Below are 20585 nucleotides of genomic sequence, written 5' to 3' on the forward strand. Positions count from 1 at the left end.
AGTGGGGATTTCCAGACTGGAAACTTCACAGTTAGGGATTTTGTCCACACTTCCCACCACTGTGACTGAAGCACCTACCCCAATTACTGCTGTAAAGTAGGCACTTGAAGTGAAAGTGAAAGTCACTCAGTCGTGTCCGACCCTTTGCGACACCGTGGTCTATACAGTTCATGGAATTCTCCGGGCTAGAATACTGGAGTGGGTAGCCCTTCCCTTCTCCAGGAGGGCCTTCCCAACCCAGGAATCGAATCCAGTTGTACGGCACTGCAGGTGGATTCTTTACCAGCTGAGCCACAAGGGAAGCCCAAAGTGGGCACTTGATGAAGCTTTATTGCATGTGTTTCCTGGCTCTTAACCATAATTTTGAAGTAGAAAATGCAAAGTAGCTTTTCACGTGTTTCAGATGAGAACTCACCACAAAGTGAGATCAGAAATCTGGTAGACCTGTGGTGACTCTGAACTTCAATCAAGTCTTGAATTCAATGAACAGGACAAAACCCAAAAAGATCATAGGTCCAGACACTCGAAAACTGCCAAGTTTCTTGATGTGCTTGCCTTGATGTTAGGAAAATCTTTTTTTTCATTTTCTTTTTCAGATCTTTTCCTAATAACTACTGGGACAAGTTTGTAAAGAGAAAGGTATGTCTTGTCAGGGTGGCAGGGGAATTCCATGACCTCCAAAGAAATGTAAATTTCTTCAAGTTCTCCATTAACAAACGTGGATAAATTTAATGCTGCTTTTATGATGGTATCACAAGGAGAGTAAGTCAACAGAAAGGGTTTTATATGAACTTATGTCATTTGGGGGCTTAGTTCCTATACTCATGCTTTAAACAGCTTAACACAATCACTTTTCTATGTCCTAGGTTTTTTCCTCCCTTCCAAAATGATAGCCAGAAAAGCAGCTTTCACTTTTCTTTATTGCTTCTGTTTTCTGTGGGGGTTATTCATTTTCTTTTGCATTTTGATTCATATCAACCCCTTGGAAGAGCCCAGAGTGTGACACAGCTCTGGAGACATCGGGCTGGAGAAAACACTGATGGTGGTACATGCCCTGAGCTCACCCTGTTCTCTTCTCTGCTTTAGGTGATCAACAAATATGGAGATCTCTACGGAGCAGAACGCATTGCTGAACTCCTGGGTTTGGACAAAAATGCCCTTGACTTTAGCCCAGTGGAAGAGACCAAAGCAGAGGCGGCCTCCCTGGTGTCATGGTACAGAGCTTAGGAGTTAAATCTCAGAGTCTGGCTGCCTAGACCCTTTGTCTTTCCAGTTGTCCTCCCTGTGCTGGAGGCAAAACTCATAATCATGCCTTAGGCTAAACCAGAGCCTGAGACAACAAAGTATTTCTTCTAGGTCCTAATATATTGGGGCAGCAGGGGGATACTGCTTTAAAAAAAAAATGTAAAGACAGCCTTCATGCCTGATAGAGCTGAAGGAGAAAGACATTAAAATTTCAGGATGTGTGATTCAGCCACTCTCATTCTCATGGTGAACACATACAACTTCATAAAGCTCAGAGCTATTTATAGATTTATTAAACCCCGAGAGAGAAAAGAAAAAAACTTTTTTTCCCCTTATTAAACACTTAAATCTTGACATTTATAAGCTTTGAAATGACTTGTTCCCCTTTAGGCTAAGTTCCATCGACATGAAGTACCATGTCTGGAAGCTGGGAGTTGTTTTTACTGACAATGTAAGTATGGCATCTGGGAAAGTGAAATCCTGTGCCCCCAAGTCTAGGGATGTCATTAGATGCCACAAAGAAACAAGCTATGGAGGCAGCCCAGGAAGATGCAGGGAGTTCTCGTGGAAGACAGACAGCCTTAGGGTGTGGGGGGACACTTCTCTCTCATGCAATAGTATAAGGCAGAGGGGGGCTTCACTTGGCAATTCTTGGGTCAGTTCACAGCCCAAGATGAGAAAAAGTGGGTTTCATGAATGCCTGAAAAGCTGCTCACTTTCTTCCACTCCCCAGTCCTTTCTCTACCTCGCCTGGTACACGACCATGTCAGTCCTGGGCCACTACAACAACTTTTTCTTCGCTGCTCATCTTCTGGATATCGCGATGGGCTTCAAGACCCTGAGGACTATTCTGTCATCTGTCACTCACAATGGCAAACAGGTATGGGGTTTATACTGGTGCAGAATGGGAGGGACCAAGATACGGATAGGAAAAAGCATAGCCAATAACAGGTAGTACACTAGTGTATGACAGGAAGGTATGTGTCGTAGTGTATAATGCACCTTTCGTGGTCAAACGCTTGAATGAACAGTGATTGGTTTTGCAAAATTGCAGCCAATTAAAAGGCAAAAGACCTTGATTCAGAAACCTTTAACATTTAGATCAATGTATGTACTTAGAAAAGTCACTAGGTACTTCTGATAGAAGTATGGAACTGAAGTCGCTCAGTCTTGTCCGACTCTTTGTGACCACACAGACTGTAGCCTACACGCCTCCAATTAAGAACCAATGACAGATATCTATGAAAGTGAAAGTGTTAGTTGCTCAGTTGTGTCTGACTCTGCAACTCTATGGATTGTAGCCCACCAGGCTCCTCTGTCCATGGAATTCTCCAGGCAAGAATACTGGAGTGAGTTGCCATTACTTTGATCTTCCTGACCCAGGGATCAAACCCAGGTCTCTGGCATTGCAGGCAGATTCTTTACTGTCTAAGCACCAGGGAAGCCCCATAGATATTTATCTACACACATATATACAGCTATATGCAGACATACATAGTTATATATACATGTATGTGTGTATGTCTGTATGTATCTGTAGTCATTGCTCTATATCCAGTCTCATCAGTATCCAGTCTGTCTACTACAGAACTGTCAGCATCAATCCCTTCATTAAAATTCCCAAATGGCTCCTCCTGCCAACAAATTCCGTAGCATTCTACTCATTAAGTGCAAATCCACGAATGAGAAGTTCCCTCACATCTCTAAATCTTTCTAGGAGAAAGGAGAAAAGAAGGTGAAGTTAATTACAGCCATGCCATTATGGGAAATAGTATAGCAAGTCCTCAAAAAATTAAGTATAGAACTGCCATATTATCCAGCAGTTCCACTTCTGGGTATATATTTCTCAAGGAAATGAAATCAGTATCTTGAAGAGATATCTATATTCCACATGTTCATAGCAGCATTATTCCCAATAGCCAAGATATAAAAACCTATATCCATCCTGGATAAACAAAATTTGTTCTGGACATAGAGCAGAATATCAGTCAGCCATAAAAAAAGAAAGTTTGTCATTTGCAGCAACATAGATGAAACTATAGGGCATTATGCTTGGTGAAACAAGCCAGACACAGGAAGACAAATACTGTATGGTGTCATTTGATGTGAAATAATAAACAAGGCAAACTTCTAGAACCAGAGTAGAGAGCAGTAGATACTAGGGGGTGTTGGGGGAAATGGCAGTATTGGTCAAAAAGTACAAACTTTTAGTTATTAAATAAATTAGCACTGGGGATCTAAAGTATGGTGATTACAGTTAAAGCGAAAGTAGCTCTTCAGTGTTTTCAGCACACACATACAGGAAATGTGTGAGATGATGGACGTGTTCATTAACTTGAGCATGGTGATCATTTTATAATGTATGCATATATTAAGTCATCACATTGCACACCTTAAAAAATGAAAATGCCAACCAGAAAAAAAAGTTAAATGTTCAGTGTTCTAAAATGAAAGGGTGCTAGATCATCAGATATGATGATGGTTTATTTCTTCTAGGCTTCTGGTAGCAGCAACAGTTTCTTGGTTGACACTAAAAAGAAAGGAGGTAAGGTAGAGATAGACATTGGCTGCCACAAAAGCTAAAAGTTTGGGGAGGTGATAACAGAACCAGTGATACAGATGTTTGCTTAGAGTGGTAAATTCTTCCTTATAGGATCTGGAGAGAAATAGCATTGTGTATTATTTTTCCATATGTATCTTGGGAATTTTTATCCTATAAAAGTGGCCTCTCACAAAATGTGATTTATGGAATGCCAATATGTTTTTTTTTAAATCAACAGAATTATTTTCTTCCCCTTTACTCAGATATTGAAAGCTCACATTTTGTTCATTTGGCTTAGTGGCATTATACAGCAAAAGTACACCTTAAATGAAAAGTGTGAACAATCACTTTTTATATGGGCTTACTGACTAAACTCTGACAAGATGGTTTTTAAAAAATGTGCCTAGCTTGTGCCAAGTGTTGCAACAGGCTCACAACCAAAGTAGATGTTATACTCACTTGAGAAAGAGAATTGAGACTCAAGGGAGGCTAAGTATTTCATGTAAGAGCACTCTAGCACTTCTAAACCAGCTTCTCTCTGTGAAGTCTGCTATTTAAGATATGACTTACTAAATTCATTGTTCAGGAAGTCACTGAATCTGTCAGTTCTGGTACTTATCTTGCCTGCTTCCTTTTGTGTAGCAACTTGAGGGCAAAGATTTTATCTTGTTGCTCTTCCATCAAATGAAGCCCAACACCTATTCCCTGGCATAGGCCAGATGAGCAGGTCTTCTGTAGACCTCATTTATGGTGCTTCCTAAAAGCCAGGAAACAAACAGGCCCTATGACTCCAGCAAAGGTCCAAGGAGGTTTCTTCATTACGAAAGATGTCACTCTGAAGTTACTGTAAGAATTTTTATGGTTGAGCAAAGCTGTGACAGTTACCAGTTCATGGTTCATTATGAAATATTGTGATGTGGGGATAGATACCCACCAGCCCAAGGAATCTGTAGTTTCCATTTTTTACAAATGTTATTGAAGTATAGTTGATTTACAGTGTTAATTTCTTCTGTACAGCAGTGTGACTCATATGTTTTTAATTGAAGTATAGTTAATTTACAAATGTGTTAATTATCTTTAGAAGCAGCATTAGAATTTATAGTTACCAATGCAGGTAGGGAAGGATAAATTAGAAGTTTGAAATTAACATATACACATGACTACATATAAAAAAAAATTTGGAGAAGGAAATGGCAACCCACTCCAGTATTCTTGCCTGGAGAATCCCATGGACAAAGGAGCCTGGTGGGCTACATACAGTCCACGGGGTTGCAAAAAGTTGGACATGACTGAGCAACTAACACACATACATAAAATATAAACAAGGACTCACTTTATAGCACAGGAAACTATACTATTTTGTGATAACCTATAGGGAGAATATGAAAAAGAATATGTGTGTGGGTATGTGTATAACTGAATCATTGTGCTGTACACCTGAAACTAAATCAACTACAAATTTAAAAAAGCAGCTACATCATGAAGCTTCAGGTCATTGCTCTCTCTGTAAAAAACCAAAGTAACCACCCTGAGCGCACCATCACTCTTCTCATCCTTAAATACCTCTGGAGTTTACACATGGCCCTGTGCAGCACCCCAGGTGTTAGTCTCCCCAGGCTGTTGTAACAATATACAGTAAGTCCCCTACATACAGACCTTCAAGTTGTCAGTGTGCCTTGTATGCCAGCTATTGCACTGTACCACTGTACTTTTCAAGGTACTGTAAAATTTAAAATGTCTTATTTTTTGTGTTTGTTAGGTACTCTTTATCTGAAAAGTATTATAAACCTGTTACAATACAGTACTATATAGCCAATTGTGTTTGTTGGGTATCTAGGCTAACTTCGTTGGACTTATAAATACCCTCTTGGAATAGAACTCATTCGTCCCTAGGGAACTTGCTGTACTCAAGACTGGAGGCTTAGACAACAGACATTGATTTCATCTCAGTTCTCGAGGCTGGAAGTCCAAGATAAGGATGTGGGGAGCTTGGTTTCCCTGAGGCTCTCTCCATGGCCTGCAGCTTTTTCACTTTATTATGCTTCAGTGCATACCTGGAATCTCTCTTGAGTCCTAACCTTCTCTTCTTGTTAAAACCAAGTCAGATTAGAGCAGTGCCCACCCTAACAGCCTCATTTTAATTTAATCACCCCTTTAAAGGCCCTGTCTCCAAATGCAGTCACATTCAGAGGTGCTGAGCATCAGGGCTTCAACATATGAATCTCAGGGACCCAATTTAGCCCGTAAGAGCCCATCATTACTCTTTTCTCCCGACAAGCCCGTTTTCTTTTCTGGTCTCATCTTTTGGCATCTGGAGTGTCACCGCCTCCGTTCCCGTCCCCTCATCGTTCCACTTTCCTGTTTCCTTGGAGTCTCCCACCAGCCTTTAAGGGGAAGACCCACTGCCTCTTCCCTCTCTCTCTCTGCTCCCAGCTGGTCCTGACCGTCGGTCTCCTGGCCGTGGTGGTTTATCTCTATACCGTGGTTGCCTTCAACTTCTTCCGCAAGTTCTACAACAAAAGTGAAGACGATGACGAGCCCGACATGAAGTGTGATGACATGATGACGGTGAGTCCCTGCGGGGCCGCCCAGCCTGGCAGGGGGAGAAGGGCTGTGGGCAGAGTGGCAGCGTGGAGACCGAGATGAGAACGGAATGCTGATGTCTGGTCCAAAAGCGCGGTGGGCCTGGAAAGACAGAAGTGGTGGAATATGCCGCTTGTCTGGGTCCAGCTGGAAGGAGAAGCACACAGGTACGCGGGTCATCATCTGTCCACGTTTGTGAGTGGTAAAGATGTGAGTTAACCCAAGTCTGTATCTCACGGAAGTCAAGTTTGGATTCTTTGCCTTTGAGAGCTGGGAGCAAAGAGCCCATGAACCTGGCACTCAGTTTATTTCAGCAAGCCAGTGGGCCTTCTTTCAGAACACATGTCATCTGAAAAATGTCACAGCAGTGGGATCAGGTCGGGGCAGCAGGGTCCTTCAGGGCAGCCTCTGCAGGGCTAGAAGGGCCTAGCTGCAGCAGCATCTCTAGACATTTATAGGGACCAAATTTCAGGAAGAGAATGTGTGTATTAGAGACCAGTGACAGTACCCTGCTCCCCTGCCCCCACTGTGATCATTTCTCCAGAAAATGGAGGCACTTTTTGGCTAAAAACCCTCCATATACTTTCTCAGGGCAAGTATCCATGAGACGGCAACACTCCAGTTGCTGAAGCCCCAGTGTGGCCCCCCAGGCTCTGTGCTGCCCCTGGTTTTTGATTTACCCGCCCTAAGACTGCCTCCCACACTTGCACCCCGAACCCATCACAGTCCGTCAGGAGGAGGGACGGGGCAGCCTGGTCTGTGAGCCCTACCTGGTGCACGCGGGCAGCTTGGGAGGAGATGCTGTGGGGAGCCCCGTGCTCCTAGGTGTGCGGAGAACGCAGGAGGAGAGCAGACTTCCCTGGAGGCTGGCACTTAAATGAGATAAAATTTGTATCTGCCATCCTCCTCAGAGCCTAAAGTCCTTTTATCTTATACACGCCTAGAGTGAATTCTCATGTGTGTGTCCAGGAGTTCAAAACTGTTCTTTAGAAAAGGAGCAAAAAATATCTTTTAAAGGCTAAATGGAACAGCAATCTTTCCATCTTTATAGACACCAGAGGGTGCAAGCCCAGAGTTAGCGGTATGAATATGTTATTGTGAAGCGTACTCTTCTCCTGCCTCAGGGCTGTCATATTTTTAATTACATGAATGATCAGACCATCTCCATAACAACAAACGAAACTCTGCAGCTTTTACTCAAATTGCCATGATTTTTCTTCTCTAGTGTTACCTGTTCCACATGTACGTGGGAGTGAGAGCTGGAGGTGGCATCGGGGATGAAATTGAAGACCCTGCTGGGGACCCATATGAAATGTATCGCATCGTTTTTGACATTACCTTCTTCTTCTTCGTCATTGTCATCCTGCTAGCCATCATCCAAGGTATGCTTACCAGTTATGCTGTATGCACGGGGCTCAGTCTAATTCTCTTTACCTTTCTGCATCTATCACTTAATTGTTTTATGTAAAGAGGTTCGTGCGTTCACTTACTTGTTAATTCAAACAAGACATTTCTAGACATCTACTATAGAGAAGCCCAAAGATATACCCAGGTAGTGATACAAGAAACTTGAACATCCTTGCAGAGGACCACCCTCCTTCACTGCAAAATCTGAACTGATCATTTCCATCTTATTCTGCTTCCTAAATATCTCCCGTGGTTAGTATGGGCCCTCAAGATTTCTGCCTTGATCATTTACCTCCCAGGCAATGGGGTGAGGAAGAAGCAGAAAGAGGAGCTGTGAGAGTGTGACATGTTTTTTCCTTCTTCGCAGGGAGAGGTACTGGTATGTTAGTAGCTTGTCAGGAATTAGAGAACGATGGTGATAGATTTAGTTTAAGTCATGCCAAGTCGAGAGACCCTATGAGCCATACAGGTGTTGAGGATCAACAAGCAGTTAACTCTAATACGTCTTTTAGGAGACAAATCAGGAATGGTATAAGGTAAAAATATTACATAAGGACATATAAAATAAGTATTAATGAATGCAAAAATAAAAGAAATAGGATCCATTAGTGGTGGTGGTTGAAGATGTGGGTGTAGAGATTTCCCAAAAACAAAAGCAAAAAAGCAGAGGAGGAGCCCCGGCTGACACACATCAGTGCCTAAGGGGCTAGAAGAGGAAGAGCCAATAAGGAAGAAAAGGAACAGCCCAGCAAACAGAGGGACGAGGAAGGAAGGATGAGGAGAAAGAGTCGAGCAGGAGTGAGTAGTTAGCATCAAATATTGCAGAGAGGTGGAGTAAGAGGAACCATGAAAAATGATTAACCAGGATACAGCATCTGAAAACACAAGTGGGTTTTTTTTTTTCCTGATTTTGGTTTAATTGTATCATTCAGCTTCATAATTCCCCTTTTTATTTTTTAAACAAAGTGGCCTCTGCTCTGAATTACTAGACAGGTTATGCAAAGCATTCTGTTTTCATATTTAAAATTCCAGGTCTTATTATTGATGCTTTTGGGGAGCTGAGAGACCAGCAGGAACAAGTACGAGAGGATATGGAGGTACCTACCTTTCTAATCCCAACTCCATTTTTGTATCTCACAGCAAATGGGTTTTTTAAACAATAGGTTCTGCTATTCCTCAGCCCTAGGCAAAACTACTACCCAAGTTTGTTTTCCATGCCTGTCCTTTTATCTGTGCCCATCCACCAGCTCTGGGCATTTCTGCTGCTCCACCCTCTGTGCCCTCCCCTACCCCCTGCTGCCTCTGTCATGCCCCAGGCTTGGGCAAGAGCAGGTACCCTCCGATAGCCAGAAGCTAGGTACGTGACACTGTGGAGTAGGTGACTAACAGCCTGAAGCACGGAAGGGAAATATTTTCTGTTATCTCTCGATTCAGTTAGAGATCATCACCCTTTTGCCAACTGCCTGTAATGTCACGCCTACTCACGCCTTTTCTGTTATTTTTCTCAGACTAAATGTTTCATCTGTGGGATTGGCAATGACTACTTTGACACGACCCCTCATGGTTTTGAAACACACACACTGCAAGAGCACAACTTAGCCAACTACCTGTGAGTATCCTTGGTCAGCGGAGGTGACGGGGTCGGGGAAGAGCAGTGAGTCAAATGCAGTTTATGTCTTACAGTTCACACTCTGCTGATGTCTTTTCCTCCTTGGTCTCTGGAGAGTAGGAGCACTCAGGAGAGAACTTGCTGGAGTCCCCATGAGCCGTACCTTTGCCATATACGCTGCCTCTCCACCTGGAATTAGGTCCCCTCCCTTCCCAAGGTCCTGTTCTCTTGGGGATTTTTCCTAGCACCTTATATTATTTTTAATCCTAAACAAAGAAAAAAGGCTATGGCCCCACTTTTCCTTCTCTTACAGAAAAAATGGAAAAATGTGCCTGTTCACAGTCTCCAATTTCTCTCTCTCTCACTCTCCTTAGAACGCCCTCTCCCCTGCAGTTGGCCTTCCTCCCCACCAATTCCTATTTGCTCTTGTCAAGGTGGCCCCTGACCTGATGCTGGATTCCAGGGTTAATTTCCAGGCTGGGTTTAAGATGTGTGTGTTTTCACATTGCTGTATCCCAGCACCTGAGGCCTGGCACCCAGTAGGTAAATAATAAATATCTCATTCGGGCAGAAGGTATTCAGAATCTATTGCGTGCCACAGACTGCATAGGAGACTTACAGAATTTGTAGGGAATATACATCAGCTGACAATTCAGATTCTGTAAGTGATCATCATTTTCAAGAAAAGAAACTGCTGGGCTCTGCTAACTGGCCTGGCCCTTCCCCTCTGTGTCTACCCTTTATTGTTTAGAAAACCCTAATCTTTCTTTAGGATAGAATGGGCCTTGCCACTGAGGGAGGTTATTGTCAAAGAGAAGTAACAATGTCTTTTTGCTAAAATGAGTTTAAGACAGAAACACAGGTTTAAAAAAAAATCACTTGGGCATACCTTTCCTCGAACCATGAGTGCTCATTGCTGTTTGCATCTTCATGGAGGTAATCAGGATGGATGTCCTTCTAGAAAAGGTGAGCCTGTGGCTCATCTCAGGCCCGTGGATAGAGAACAGTTGGGACTCTTGAAGGTACTTCCCATGGCACTCTGTACATAATAGTGTATTTTCTCTGTGCCCCTCCACTAGCAAGCTTGAGGGGAGAGAACCAGTCTTATTCATGTTTAAAACTTTCCCCCACCCCTGAAAATTGTGCTTTGTGAATTAATGTGCTAGGAAAGCAATAATGTCCTATATGACAAGATGCTGGTCACGTTTCCTTTCTTAGTCTGATAAAAGGAAGGAAAGTAGTTATTGCTTCACTGTGGGCCACAGTCTGAGTCTATAAACCTAAGAATATCCTGGGAGAACTCAAAATCTGGGGCTCAAGCTCTCCTCACCCTCCCAAGGATGCTATTTATGCTTTCTCTTCCTTTCACCAGCCTCATGGTCGTTATCCTGAAGGGCACAGGTCGATTCCTTTGGATGCGGTCTCTGAGATCGCATAATGTGAGCTGAGAGGCCAGCCCCAGCCTCATGATTCTGATTTCCAGACATACTCAAACCTTAGACACAAGCCTCCTGATTAGAGCAAGTGAAACTACTGGCCTACCTCCGTTGTCTGTAAAAAACAACAACAATAAAACTACACTTCTGGAAAAATCAGGGCAACTGAATGAGAGTCAATACTTTTATCAATACTTTTCTGTGACATATCTTTGAGATAGACATGATTTCAATTCTGCATTCCTATCTGAGAATAAACTGGCCAACTAAAAATTATATGGTTAGAGTTTTGGCTACCATTTTATTGTTTATATTAGGATTTTTTTAAAAACAGTAAAATGGTAGCTATAAATGCTTCCTCGGAAGTGATCTTAGCTCAAGGTTTGGTGATAGTAAAAAGGACCTCTTTTCACAGAAAGGCTCATGTTGAGGTTTATGTATATTATTATTAGAAAATAATGGTGTCTGTTGTCACGCCACGTTTCCCTAATTCTGAAGGGTACAGTGGTTCACATGATGCTCACAACATACTTGAGCCTCTCTCCAGTTCCTTTGAGAAAACGAACTTTAGTTTTCTAACCAAAGTATCTAATACTGTCTTTTCTCTCGGTGGTTAAAGCTTTTTTCCTCGTTCCAGGTTCTTCCTCATGTATTTGATTAACAAAGATGAGACAGAGCACACGGGACAGGTGAGAAATCTCTAATAGAATCCCACCCCTGTGTTAGGGCTTCCCCTTCCTAAGTCAAAACCCAGCAGAGAAATGACCCCATCCGTCTCTTCTGTGCGCTTTCCCACTGCTTTCTGCATGGTTATACCATCTCTTTGTGAATCACAAAGTCAGATTTTAAGGCAACTCCCGTCTGTTTCAAAAGGCCCCCTGGTTATCCTTCCCAGCAGACACTGGTGTTTGCTAAGCCCTTAGGGTTGCTGGAGGTGGGGAGAACGTTAACAGAGAAAGACATTGTGAAGCGGAGTGGGCGGTGCAGCAAAGAGCAGGCGCCTCAGAGTAAAACGGAGGGAGAGACAGCACAAGGAAGACAGCAAGCTCCTCTGTGGGTGACTCAGGGACGCGAAGGGGTGGGTGTGACAGAGTGTGCATCAGAGGGATTCTGTGACTAAGTATGAACAAGAAACAAAGGCAGAGAACAGGGGAGGAAAAGGTAGGTTACTGAAATTACTGGCTTTGTAGGAAAACGTCCTGGCTCAGACACTTAAAGGCAACTGGCATCCGTATCTAGCCTTGGCTCTCCTGGCCCCGGCCTCAGTGGGCACTCAGCGCGCGCTCATCATATATTCTGCCTCCTCGCAATTACAAATGATGTGGAATCAACTCACTGCTAAATCTTTTAAGTATTTTTAGTGGCAATCACTGAGTTGGTTTCACTGGGGGTTTTTTGTTTGGGATGGTGGTGGGGAGGTGGTGGTCAGGAGAAGGGAGAAATGACTTCTTGCTCCCAAAATAGCCTGGGGCGGGGGGAGCGGTGGCTGGGAATAGAGCAAGAAAGAACGTGCCAGTTGGGCCTCATTCTTATCCACATCAGTATTCCCAAAGGGAGACACAGAGACAGAAAATTGGGTTTCAGCTTACTGTGTTTGGCTCTATTTCAGGAATCTTACGTCTGGAAGATGTACCAAGAAAGGTGCTGGGATTTCTTCCCAGCTGGTGACTGCTTCCGGAAACAATATGAAGATCAGCTTGGATAAATGGGAATGAAAGAAGCCTCCACCATACTCTGGATGGTCAATAAAATCCTTCTCTTACAATTCTGCAACACATTGGAAAAGTGACATTTCCTACAGGCCTCCCACACAAGGAAGAGTTCATTACACATTTGTGATATTTTGGAATTGACTTGGCTTTTTGTACCTAATGGACTTACGTTGTGGGAGATGACCTGTCAAAATGTTAAAAGGATGGCACAGCATCAAGGAAGCTCTAGTGGAAAGTCTTCACGTTTTTCAGTTCTAACTAGTATGATGGGATGACATCATGAGGGAAGGGCTGGAGATGTAGAAAGTTTTAGATGCATAATACCTGGAATTTTAAACACCTGAATGCCATGTGACAGTAACCCGCTAGTGATTCATGGTCTGAGCTACAAAAAAAAAAAATCATTTTAACTGCAGTCTAATTTTTCCCATGGTACTTGCTAGTGAATGTATCCAGAAACAGCTTGAAAAGCTTTAAGCAGTTAAAGAAATAGAAAAAAACAAAAACAAAAACCACCACTTTGTCGACACTGAAATATTGATTAAGTGCCTTAAAAACCTCTTTAGATATAGCTATGCAAGTTTTTTATGTTTATGTTCAAGATGGACAGTTCCATTAATCAGTTGTGTTGATCTCTTTATGAAACTGCACTTGAAAAGTTATTCATAAGATTTTTTTTCAGTAACAGCTTACCAATTGCTGTTATTAGAAGTACTGTACTGAAAATTCAAAAAAAAAAATCTCAACCTTAAGCCAAATTGAGCAATGCTTTATGGTCCCTTGTAAGTAGTGGAGCTGCTCTATTTAGGTGAATCTCCTTAAGTAACATGAAGTGCCCACTGCAATAAAGTCATCATACACACCACTCCACGGCTTGGCCTCTTGTAATGAACCACCTTCTGGATGATTCCCAACCACCCTGTGACTGCAGGGAAAGGTACAAGGGAGTAACAAAGAGCGCACAGCTCCCCACAAGAAAGAAAGAAAAAGAAAATCTACAGACCAGTGTGTGTTTATTTTGGCCAAATGCATGCCTGGTTGCTTAGCTTTCTTCTCTTCATCAGCAGCACCTGCTATGCTGTAAACACAGAGAGGAAGAAACTGGAAACAAGGGCCGAAACATCTCTTGCCCTTAAGACATCTATTCAGTTACTAAAGCCAGAGAACAAATGTAGCGAGCCTCTTAAATGTCTACTTCAGATGTTGTTGAACATGGAGGAAGGTATCTACTGTGCTAAGCGTGATGGCCACATGGGCTTGGGGCCGTGCTTGTAAACCAGCTGTTCTAGGACAGCCTTGGGCCTGCACACCCTTACAAGGCAACCAAAATTGGCTTCAGGCAGTTTTCATTTTCTTTTCCCTCTCTCTTTTTCCCTTTCTTTCCTTGTCATTAGGAAATCATGCTGTCCAACCAGTCTTCAAGCTCTTCCTCGGTAACATTTCTGGATATACTTGGTTGCCCCGAGGTCACGTTCTTTTCTTCCAACACAGATGGGTTTGCAGGTTCTAGGAAAATAAATGCAATGTTAACTTCACGTTAGTCTTAGAATTGAGGGTTAATGCTTCCCTGGGGTTTGATCCATGCTAGAAATCAACCAAGTTGTTACTTTGCTCCCGGTAAGAGAAAGCATTCCGTCATTGTGCCTACTCCCTAAGAAGATCCAATAATACCTAAACCCATTCACAAATGGGGTACATTTGCTCTTCTGTTTATTTGAATGGTGAATCTCACAGTTCATGAGCGTTTTTTTTCTTTTTAAAGACCAACAGCTCTGTTTCCTTTTTACTAAGCAGCGATCCTGGAAAGCCATCAGAGGGTACTAAGGGCAGTGTATGGATGGGGCAGTCACTAGGCCTCTCCCTGTCAGATGGGCCACCATCTCACAGAATGAGTATGTGAGGAACTCTCCTCCTTTATAAACAAAAGCAGAATAGCAAGCGAGAAGCACACAGACTTGGTCCACAGGCCTGTTCAGTCGATTAAAAGGTCTGCTGCTGCACAGCTGAGGCCACAAGGCTCTAAATGCCTTTTATAGCATGAGTTCAATTTGTAGCCCCAGGTTTAAGATTGCAGTCAGGCAGGTAGCAGCTTTGGAAGGCCAGTATTATCGAGTGAGAACGATGTCAGAAAGGTCAGCTCAGGGGGAAGCAGAGATGTGAGCACAGAAATAGATGTCAGTGAATGAGGCCAGATCGATGGCAGACACCGAGGAAGATGTGTGGGGATGTGACAGAGGTGAAGCTATTCTCAGAAAAACACCAGAATCAACAAGATGGGTGGGGAATAAAATGGAAACCGTACCTGCTGCTTCTTGGGCCACCTCCCCACTCTTCTCGGATCCCAGGTCCTGAGCTGTCTGGTCTGATAAGATGTCACCTCCCTCTTTCACAGGTGCATCTAAATTAAGCAGCAGATCTAGCTCTTCATCTAAGTGATCTGCTGCCAAATGCAGCAGGGAAGTGGGGTTCTGAGAGCCCTTGGAAGGACCCGATCCTGGGCCATCTTTACCCGGGTACATGGGGAAGCCGGCGGTGGTGGATTTCATCTCAGAGAGGGACCCCTTTCCTCCAGGCCCCAAGGGCCCCTTGAGCTGCATCCCTAGTCCCTTGCCATCATTATTTCTCTTTGGTTTCACCTGAGGGAGCTCTAAAGGCAGGGCAGTCTGAAAGAGAAGCACAATATCTGAGTTAAAACCGCGAGTCCTGCCCTATTTGCTTAAGCAGGAACTAAAGCAAAGGAAGCCATCAGACTTTGTGGAGTAGGAAATTCAGTTCAGACAGGAAGGTCACGAAGTGTCTCCATCCAGGTTTGCCCCAGCACCCCTTCTAATTAATAGGGGTAAATGTGGGACACCTCCCCGCTATATCCACCTCAGCCTTGTGCTAACCAGATTAGAGCTGAAATCAAAAGACCCATGCGTTCCCATCACTGGCCTGAGATCAGACAGAACCACAGGTCTATGTGAATACACACTTATGCCTGAGACGAGGCAGACATCTGTAAAAGGCACGGAGGAGGAACAAGTAAATCAGATCTGCTCATCGTACTAAAATGCACAAATACGGAGGCGAAGGGACACATTCACTAAGAAGAAAAATAATGTTACTAACGGTCATTCGTGAGTAAAAACTGCCAGACGCTAAAGAAAACATTCTATCTGATTACATTTGTAAAAACTCCCCAAACAGGCAAAACTAACTCTTGAATATTAGGACTCAGGATAGTGGTTTTAGGGAAGTACTGCCTTGGGTCAGGGCTGGGTGGGGTGGGGGTGGTTCTGGGCGGTGGCAATATTCTGTTTCTTGATCTAGATGGTGATTCCATGGTTATAAAGGTTTACAAGTGCACTTTTCTACATGTTATAATTTAAGGGAGTTAGACCCTCCCCCCAGGTGACTGTAATGTAGAAGAAGACTGAGAACCACAGTTCTGGAGGGAAGACTGGGGTGACCAGTCTGGCAGCAGTCTAGGTTCAAAAGGAGGTTCAGCTGCTCTTGGAGCCACTGTCCCCTTACTTGTACATTTAAGCATCCTGGGCAGATCCAGTTTGCTAATAACTCCTCAGGGCTTTTAAGACAGTACAGCCTCGCACATGAACTGTCAGTATGCAGGGTGAAGCTGGGATGTGGGCCCCGGTTGTAATCTTGTAATCACTCAGATGGTCTGGACTGGCTGTCCAGCACTGTTTTTGTTTGTTCACTCCCCAGGTGAGTAAGGTACCAACAGTTGAGAATAACTGCTCTACATAACGGGGGAGGGATGGTATTTTAAAACTATTTAGCCAGGTTTTCAAAGTTCCTGTAATTACTTTATATCTTTCCTCTTAAGGTCTGCCATCCTTCACTTTGGATTTCTCCTAACACTTCCCCCCATTTCTCTCCTCAGTCCTGGGGTCCCCATCACCTTCACCCCAATGAGGTCCTGTTGCCCATTCCTCATTTTGTGGGACCAAACCAAGTATGTCCGAACTCTACCCATCTCTGGACACCCAGAGAAAAAGTAACACTTGCCCTATCATTAAGACAACTCCAAACATTCCTAAAGAAGCCCCCAGGCTGATTCCCCATCAGAGGCAAATGCCAGCCTTTCTACTTCTCAGCCCCAAACTGTCCCCCAGCCCTGAATTCGACTTGCCCTAAATTTGAGGCAAGTTAAGTGCCATAGAAACAGCAACTGGATGGGTAACCAGTTCATGGTGATGTTTAAGCTTGGCATCATATTGATCTGTAGAACAAAACTGATCATTTTAGTTGCTCGGATTCTATTTAGTACTGCCCAGGGTTTCACTTAAAAAAAAAAAAAAATCCAGTTAAGTCTCAAAGAAATTTCGAAGTTCCTTCTGGTTTAACTGTTGGACCTTTCCTCTCTTATCCCATTCAGTGGCTCCTCTTACCTACCTTACACTGGTTGTAACCCCCAAATTTATATATCTAGCCGTTAATTCTGAACTATAGGTTTCTACATTCAATTTACTATTATTTTCACTTTGAAATCTCAGAACAGACTCATACTCTGTCCAAGCCTCACTGATACTAGCCACCACTGGGTCACACAAGCTGGAACACCCAGAAGAATTCTCTGCCTGCTCCTGCTCCATCACCAGCATTTCACCAAGTCCTATTAATTTTACTTTTGTAGTTCAGTTCTTGGTTAAATCCAGTTCCCCACCATTGCTGGTCCAGGCTACAGTATTACTCACCTGAACCATGCCAGAGCCTCTTAATTTGCCTCTCCTCATCCACTCTACTCTTGCATGGGTGTGCATATGCAGACTTCCCCATAAACACACCCACCCCAATCCCACAGTCTTCTCTCCATTCTGCGGCCAGAATGCTCTTTGTTATTGTTATCATTATTACTAGCACTGCTATTACAGATCTGACTGGGTTGCTGCTAAGTTGCTAAGTTGCTTCAGTCGTGTCTGACTCTGGGCGACCCCATAGACGGCAGCCCACCAGGCTTAGCCGTCCCTGGGATTCTCCAGGCAAGAACACTGGAGTGGGTTGCCATTTCCTTCTCCAATGCATGAAAGTGAAAAGTGAAAGGGAAGTCGCTCAGTCGTGTCCGACTCTTAGCGACCCCATGGACTGCAGCCTACCAGGCTCCTCCATCCATGGGATTTTCCAGGCAAGAGTACTGGAATGGGGTGCTACCCTTCTTTAAATCTCAATTCAAATGTTCCTATACTTTGGCTCTCAGTTTATCTGTAACCTCTTCAGAAAAGTCATTCCTACATCATACCAAAGTAGATCAGGTTCATTATTACAAACTCTCATAGCACATGGTGCTTATCCTTCACAGGACTTAGTGCAATTTGATAACTTGATTAATACCCATCTTTCCCAACAGATTAAGCTCCATGAGGGCAAGAACCATGTCAGTCTATTCACCACTGTAACCTGAGTGCCTAACACAGAGCCTGGCACATAAACATTTTGGGTACAAGACAAGCCAGACTCCGTACTTTGACATTCATTCAATTCCATTACATTTTATCCTTTAAAATATTCCAAATAGATCAATAAAACAGGATAAAAACTTTGAAAAGTATTTCATTCTCCCTCAAAACTTTACAAAATTCTGATACAAAACCCTCAGCCTGTTGAAACGAAAAGCTGATTCTGAGACATCCTGCAGGGAGATATTTTTCAGTTTCCTTCTTCTCCTGCCCTAATTTACACCAGCCTCAAGATGTCATCAGGGTTCTTACCTGAACCAATTCAGCAGCAACATTGAGTCGGAGTGAGAGAGGCAATTCTTGAAGGGCTCGAACCAATGACTCACAGTCCACATAAAATGCTGAATTCTATAGAAAACAGAGAAACTGATCAATCAAGATGATTATATATGACCTTTCAGAAATAAAAGGGCACAAGACTTTAATCCGATCATAAATCACACCTGATATGGTTCTAATTTCTATCATCTCTGCATGAAGACAAGCAAAACCAAAACCACCTTCTTGAACTACAGCTCAGGCGGTCAGAGTAGTAGCAGGGTAGCAATCACTCGAATCAAGGCTGTATAGTATGGGAATTCCCCAGTGGTCCAATAGTTAGGACTCTGTGCTTCCACTGGGCTGGGGGCAGTATGGGTTTGATCCCCAGTCAGGGAACTAAGATCCTACAGGCTGAACTGCATGGCTAAAGGAAAAAAAAAAAAGACTACATGGTAACTTGGAAACTGTGGATGTTCCTGAAATTACAGAGAAAATTCAAAGCATTTAATGAAACATAACTGGACACCTCCTCCATATTCAGATGGCTGGCCTTTGGGAGAGCAGTGGAGAGCTGTCTCGACAGTGACTTGGGCCTGACAGGCACAGCCAGAGGAGTCCGTGTGCATACACTTTTCTAACCAGAAATCAGGGGATGGAAACTTACCCTCCAGCTGGCAGCTCTATGTATGAGGCCAACACTAAAACTCCCTGGGACTCCATTCCCATTCACAGGCACAAAGTCCCTTCCAGGCAATGCCTTCACAGATTGGAATGCCTTCTCAAATACAGTCAGATTATCTCATGACCCCTAACAGCTGCTTCTAAGTATGCTGGCCATCCAAGAGAAGGGAAAAACTAAAAGGTGGGTGAAATCACCAAATTAAAGTCAGATACCACCAACCACCTCATCCACCAAGGACTGTCACAGGTCTAGGTAGAACTGTGCCTTCTGCTGTGATCACAGACTTCAAGTTAGAGAAGAAAACCCAGGGGTCATGGAGTCTTAAATCCACTATAAGGATGACTGGAGGTAGGGAGCCATTCCTGGTGTTCTCAACAAGAGCCCCAGCCTAAATCCAGACTCACTCAAACTCCTGAGCCTCACAACAGAAGTACACAGGGATCGAAAAATGCAATATGGCTTTTCAGCTGCCCTTTTGAAAGTTTCTGGAGATGGCTAGCTCTTAGGGGAGCAATGCCGGCAGTAGCAGATGTGGCCCCTTGCCCTGGAAAAAAAAAAAAAAAAACTCACATCTAAAAATAGAGAGAGTATTTAGGGAGCAGGATGGAGGAAAACAAAGCTCTGGCAAGACAGCAGGAAATTCAGTGCGCACACACACGCCCTGCCTCAGTCCTGCACTCAGCACACACAGGGCTTCATTAGGGCCAGCATGGCCAGCCTTTGTTTTGAAGTTTGAAGAAAATCTCTGAGACCACTAGAAAAATGTGATCTCGAATGTGTAAAACATGAGTAAATCGCCTCATTACAAAACGGAAATCTCACCCTTCCCACTGCTGAGGTGTCTGCAAAGACACCACGTATAGACCCCCTGCTCCCTCCACCGTGCCTGCCAACTACTCAGAGTTGCTAACCACTCGCAGGCCTCCAGAGAAGAGCCACTGAGATGTGCTGCAGTCAGCTACAAGTGCTCAAAACTCTACTTACAGCCTCTAATCAGACCATTATACCTTCCTCAGCAGCTACAGAACTCACTGTCCACATGTGTGGACTCAAGGCCACTTTACAGCGGAAGTGCCCAAATCAAGCAATACTTAGGAGTAAGCTGGGGTGCCTCCCATGTACAGAGTCCCATCCAGAACTGCACTCTTGGGGTGAAGTGAGGAAGGGAATATATGCCGTTAGGAGCCACGTGTTCAGGAACCACCACATGTCACCCAGTGCTTGCTGGTGCTTGAGGAAGCTCTATGGAACAAACAAGTCACTAGTCAACAGAACTGAAAAGTAAAAAGAAAAAAAAAGCCTCAGATGATTTTTTAAAAATAATGGGCCTATTTTTTCACCCTACAAAGTTCTCCTCCCACCTCATATTCCTTCCTCCCATGTTCCCACACTGTCCAAAGAACAGGTCTGAAAACCTCACTCAGGGATTGAAGAAATGGGGCCAACACGGCTGAAGCAGGGACCCTGACTGCCAGGCCGCACCCCCTTCACTCGGCACGTGAGCTACAGACTTGTGAAGGCCAGTCACAGCCACGGTGCTGGGCGCTCGCCTGTCAGGGGCTTCACCAGGACCCTCTGTCAGCTCTACTTCCTCATGTCACCAGCTGCACTGGGGACAGGGAGGCACATGAGGAGTAGACAGACAGGTA

At 43.9% G+C, this 20585-nt stretch overlaps 2 protein-coding genes across 2 annotated transcripts in view; one reads left to right on the forward strand and one right to left on the reverse strand.

Annotated features, from left to right (window-relative positions):
• Positions 1 to 13399, forward strand: part of RYR3 (ryanodine receptor 3) — a 573948-nt gene extending 560549 nt beyond the window's left edge. Inside the window, exons 94-103 of the mRNA XM_040227012.1 lie at positions 597 to 639; positions 1087 to 1214; positions 1636 to 1696; positions 1979 to 2125; positions 6221 to 6355; positions 7596 to 7752; positions 8810 to 8874; positions 9286 to 9386; positions 11460 to 11511; positions 12432 to 13399. Coding sequence (XP_040082946.1) covers positions 597 to 639; positions 1087 to 1214; positions 1636 to 1696; positions 1979 to 2125; positions 6221 to 6355; positions 7596 to 7752; positions 8810 to 8874; positions 9286 to 9386; positions 11460 to 11511; positions 12432 to 12527 — 985 coding nt within the window. The 3' untranslated portion in view covers positions 12528 to 13399. The remainder of the gene's footprint in view (positions 1 to 596; positions 640 to 1086; positions 1215 to 1635; positions 1697 to 1978; positions 2126 to 6220; positions 6356 to 7595; positions 7753 to 8809; positions 8875 to 9285; positions 9387 to 11459; positions 11512 to 12431) is intronic.
• A 129-nt stretch (positions 13400 to 13528) lies between these two features.
• AVEN (apoptosis and caspase activation inhibitor) overlaps positions 13529 to 20585 on the reverse strand; it is a 188181-nt gene continuing 181124 nt past the window's right edge. Inside the window, exons 4-6 of the mRNA XM_040227003.1 lie at positions 18246 to 18341; positions 14837 to 15197; positions 13529 to 14040 (exon numbers count right to left, since the gene is read on the reverse strand). Of these exons, the coding sequence (XP_040082937.1) occupies positions 13925 to 14040; positions 14837 to 15197; positions 18246 to 18341 (573 nt within the window). The 3' untranslated portion in view covers positions 13529 to 13924. The remainder of the gene's footprint in view (positions 14041 to 14836; positions 15198 to 18245; positions 18342 to 20585) is intronic.

This window comes from Oryx dammah, unplaced genomic scaffold (genome assembly GCF_014754425.2).
Source record: "Oryx dammah isolate SB20612 unplaced genomic scaffold, SCBI_Odam_1.1 HiC_scaffold_26, whole genome shotgun sequence".
NCBI lineage: Eukaryota > Metazoa > Chordata > Mammalia > Artiodactyla > Bovidae > Oryx > Oryx dammah.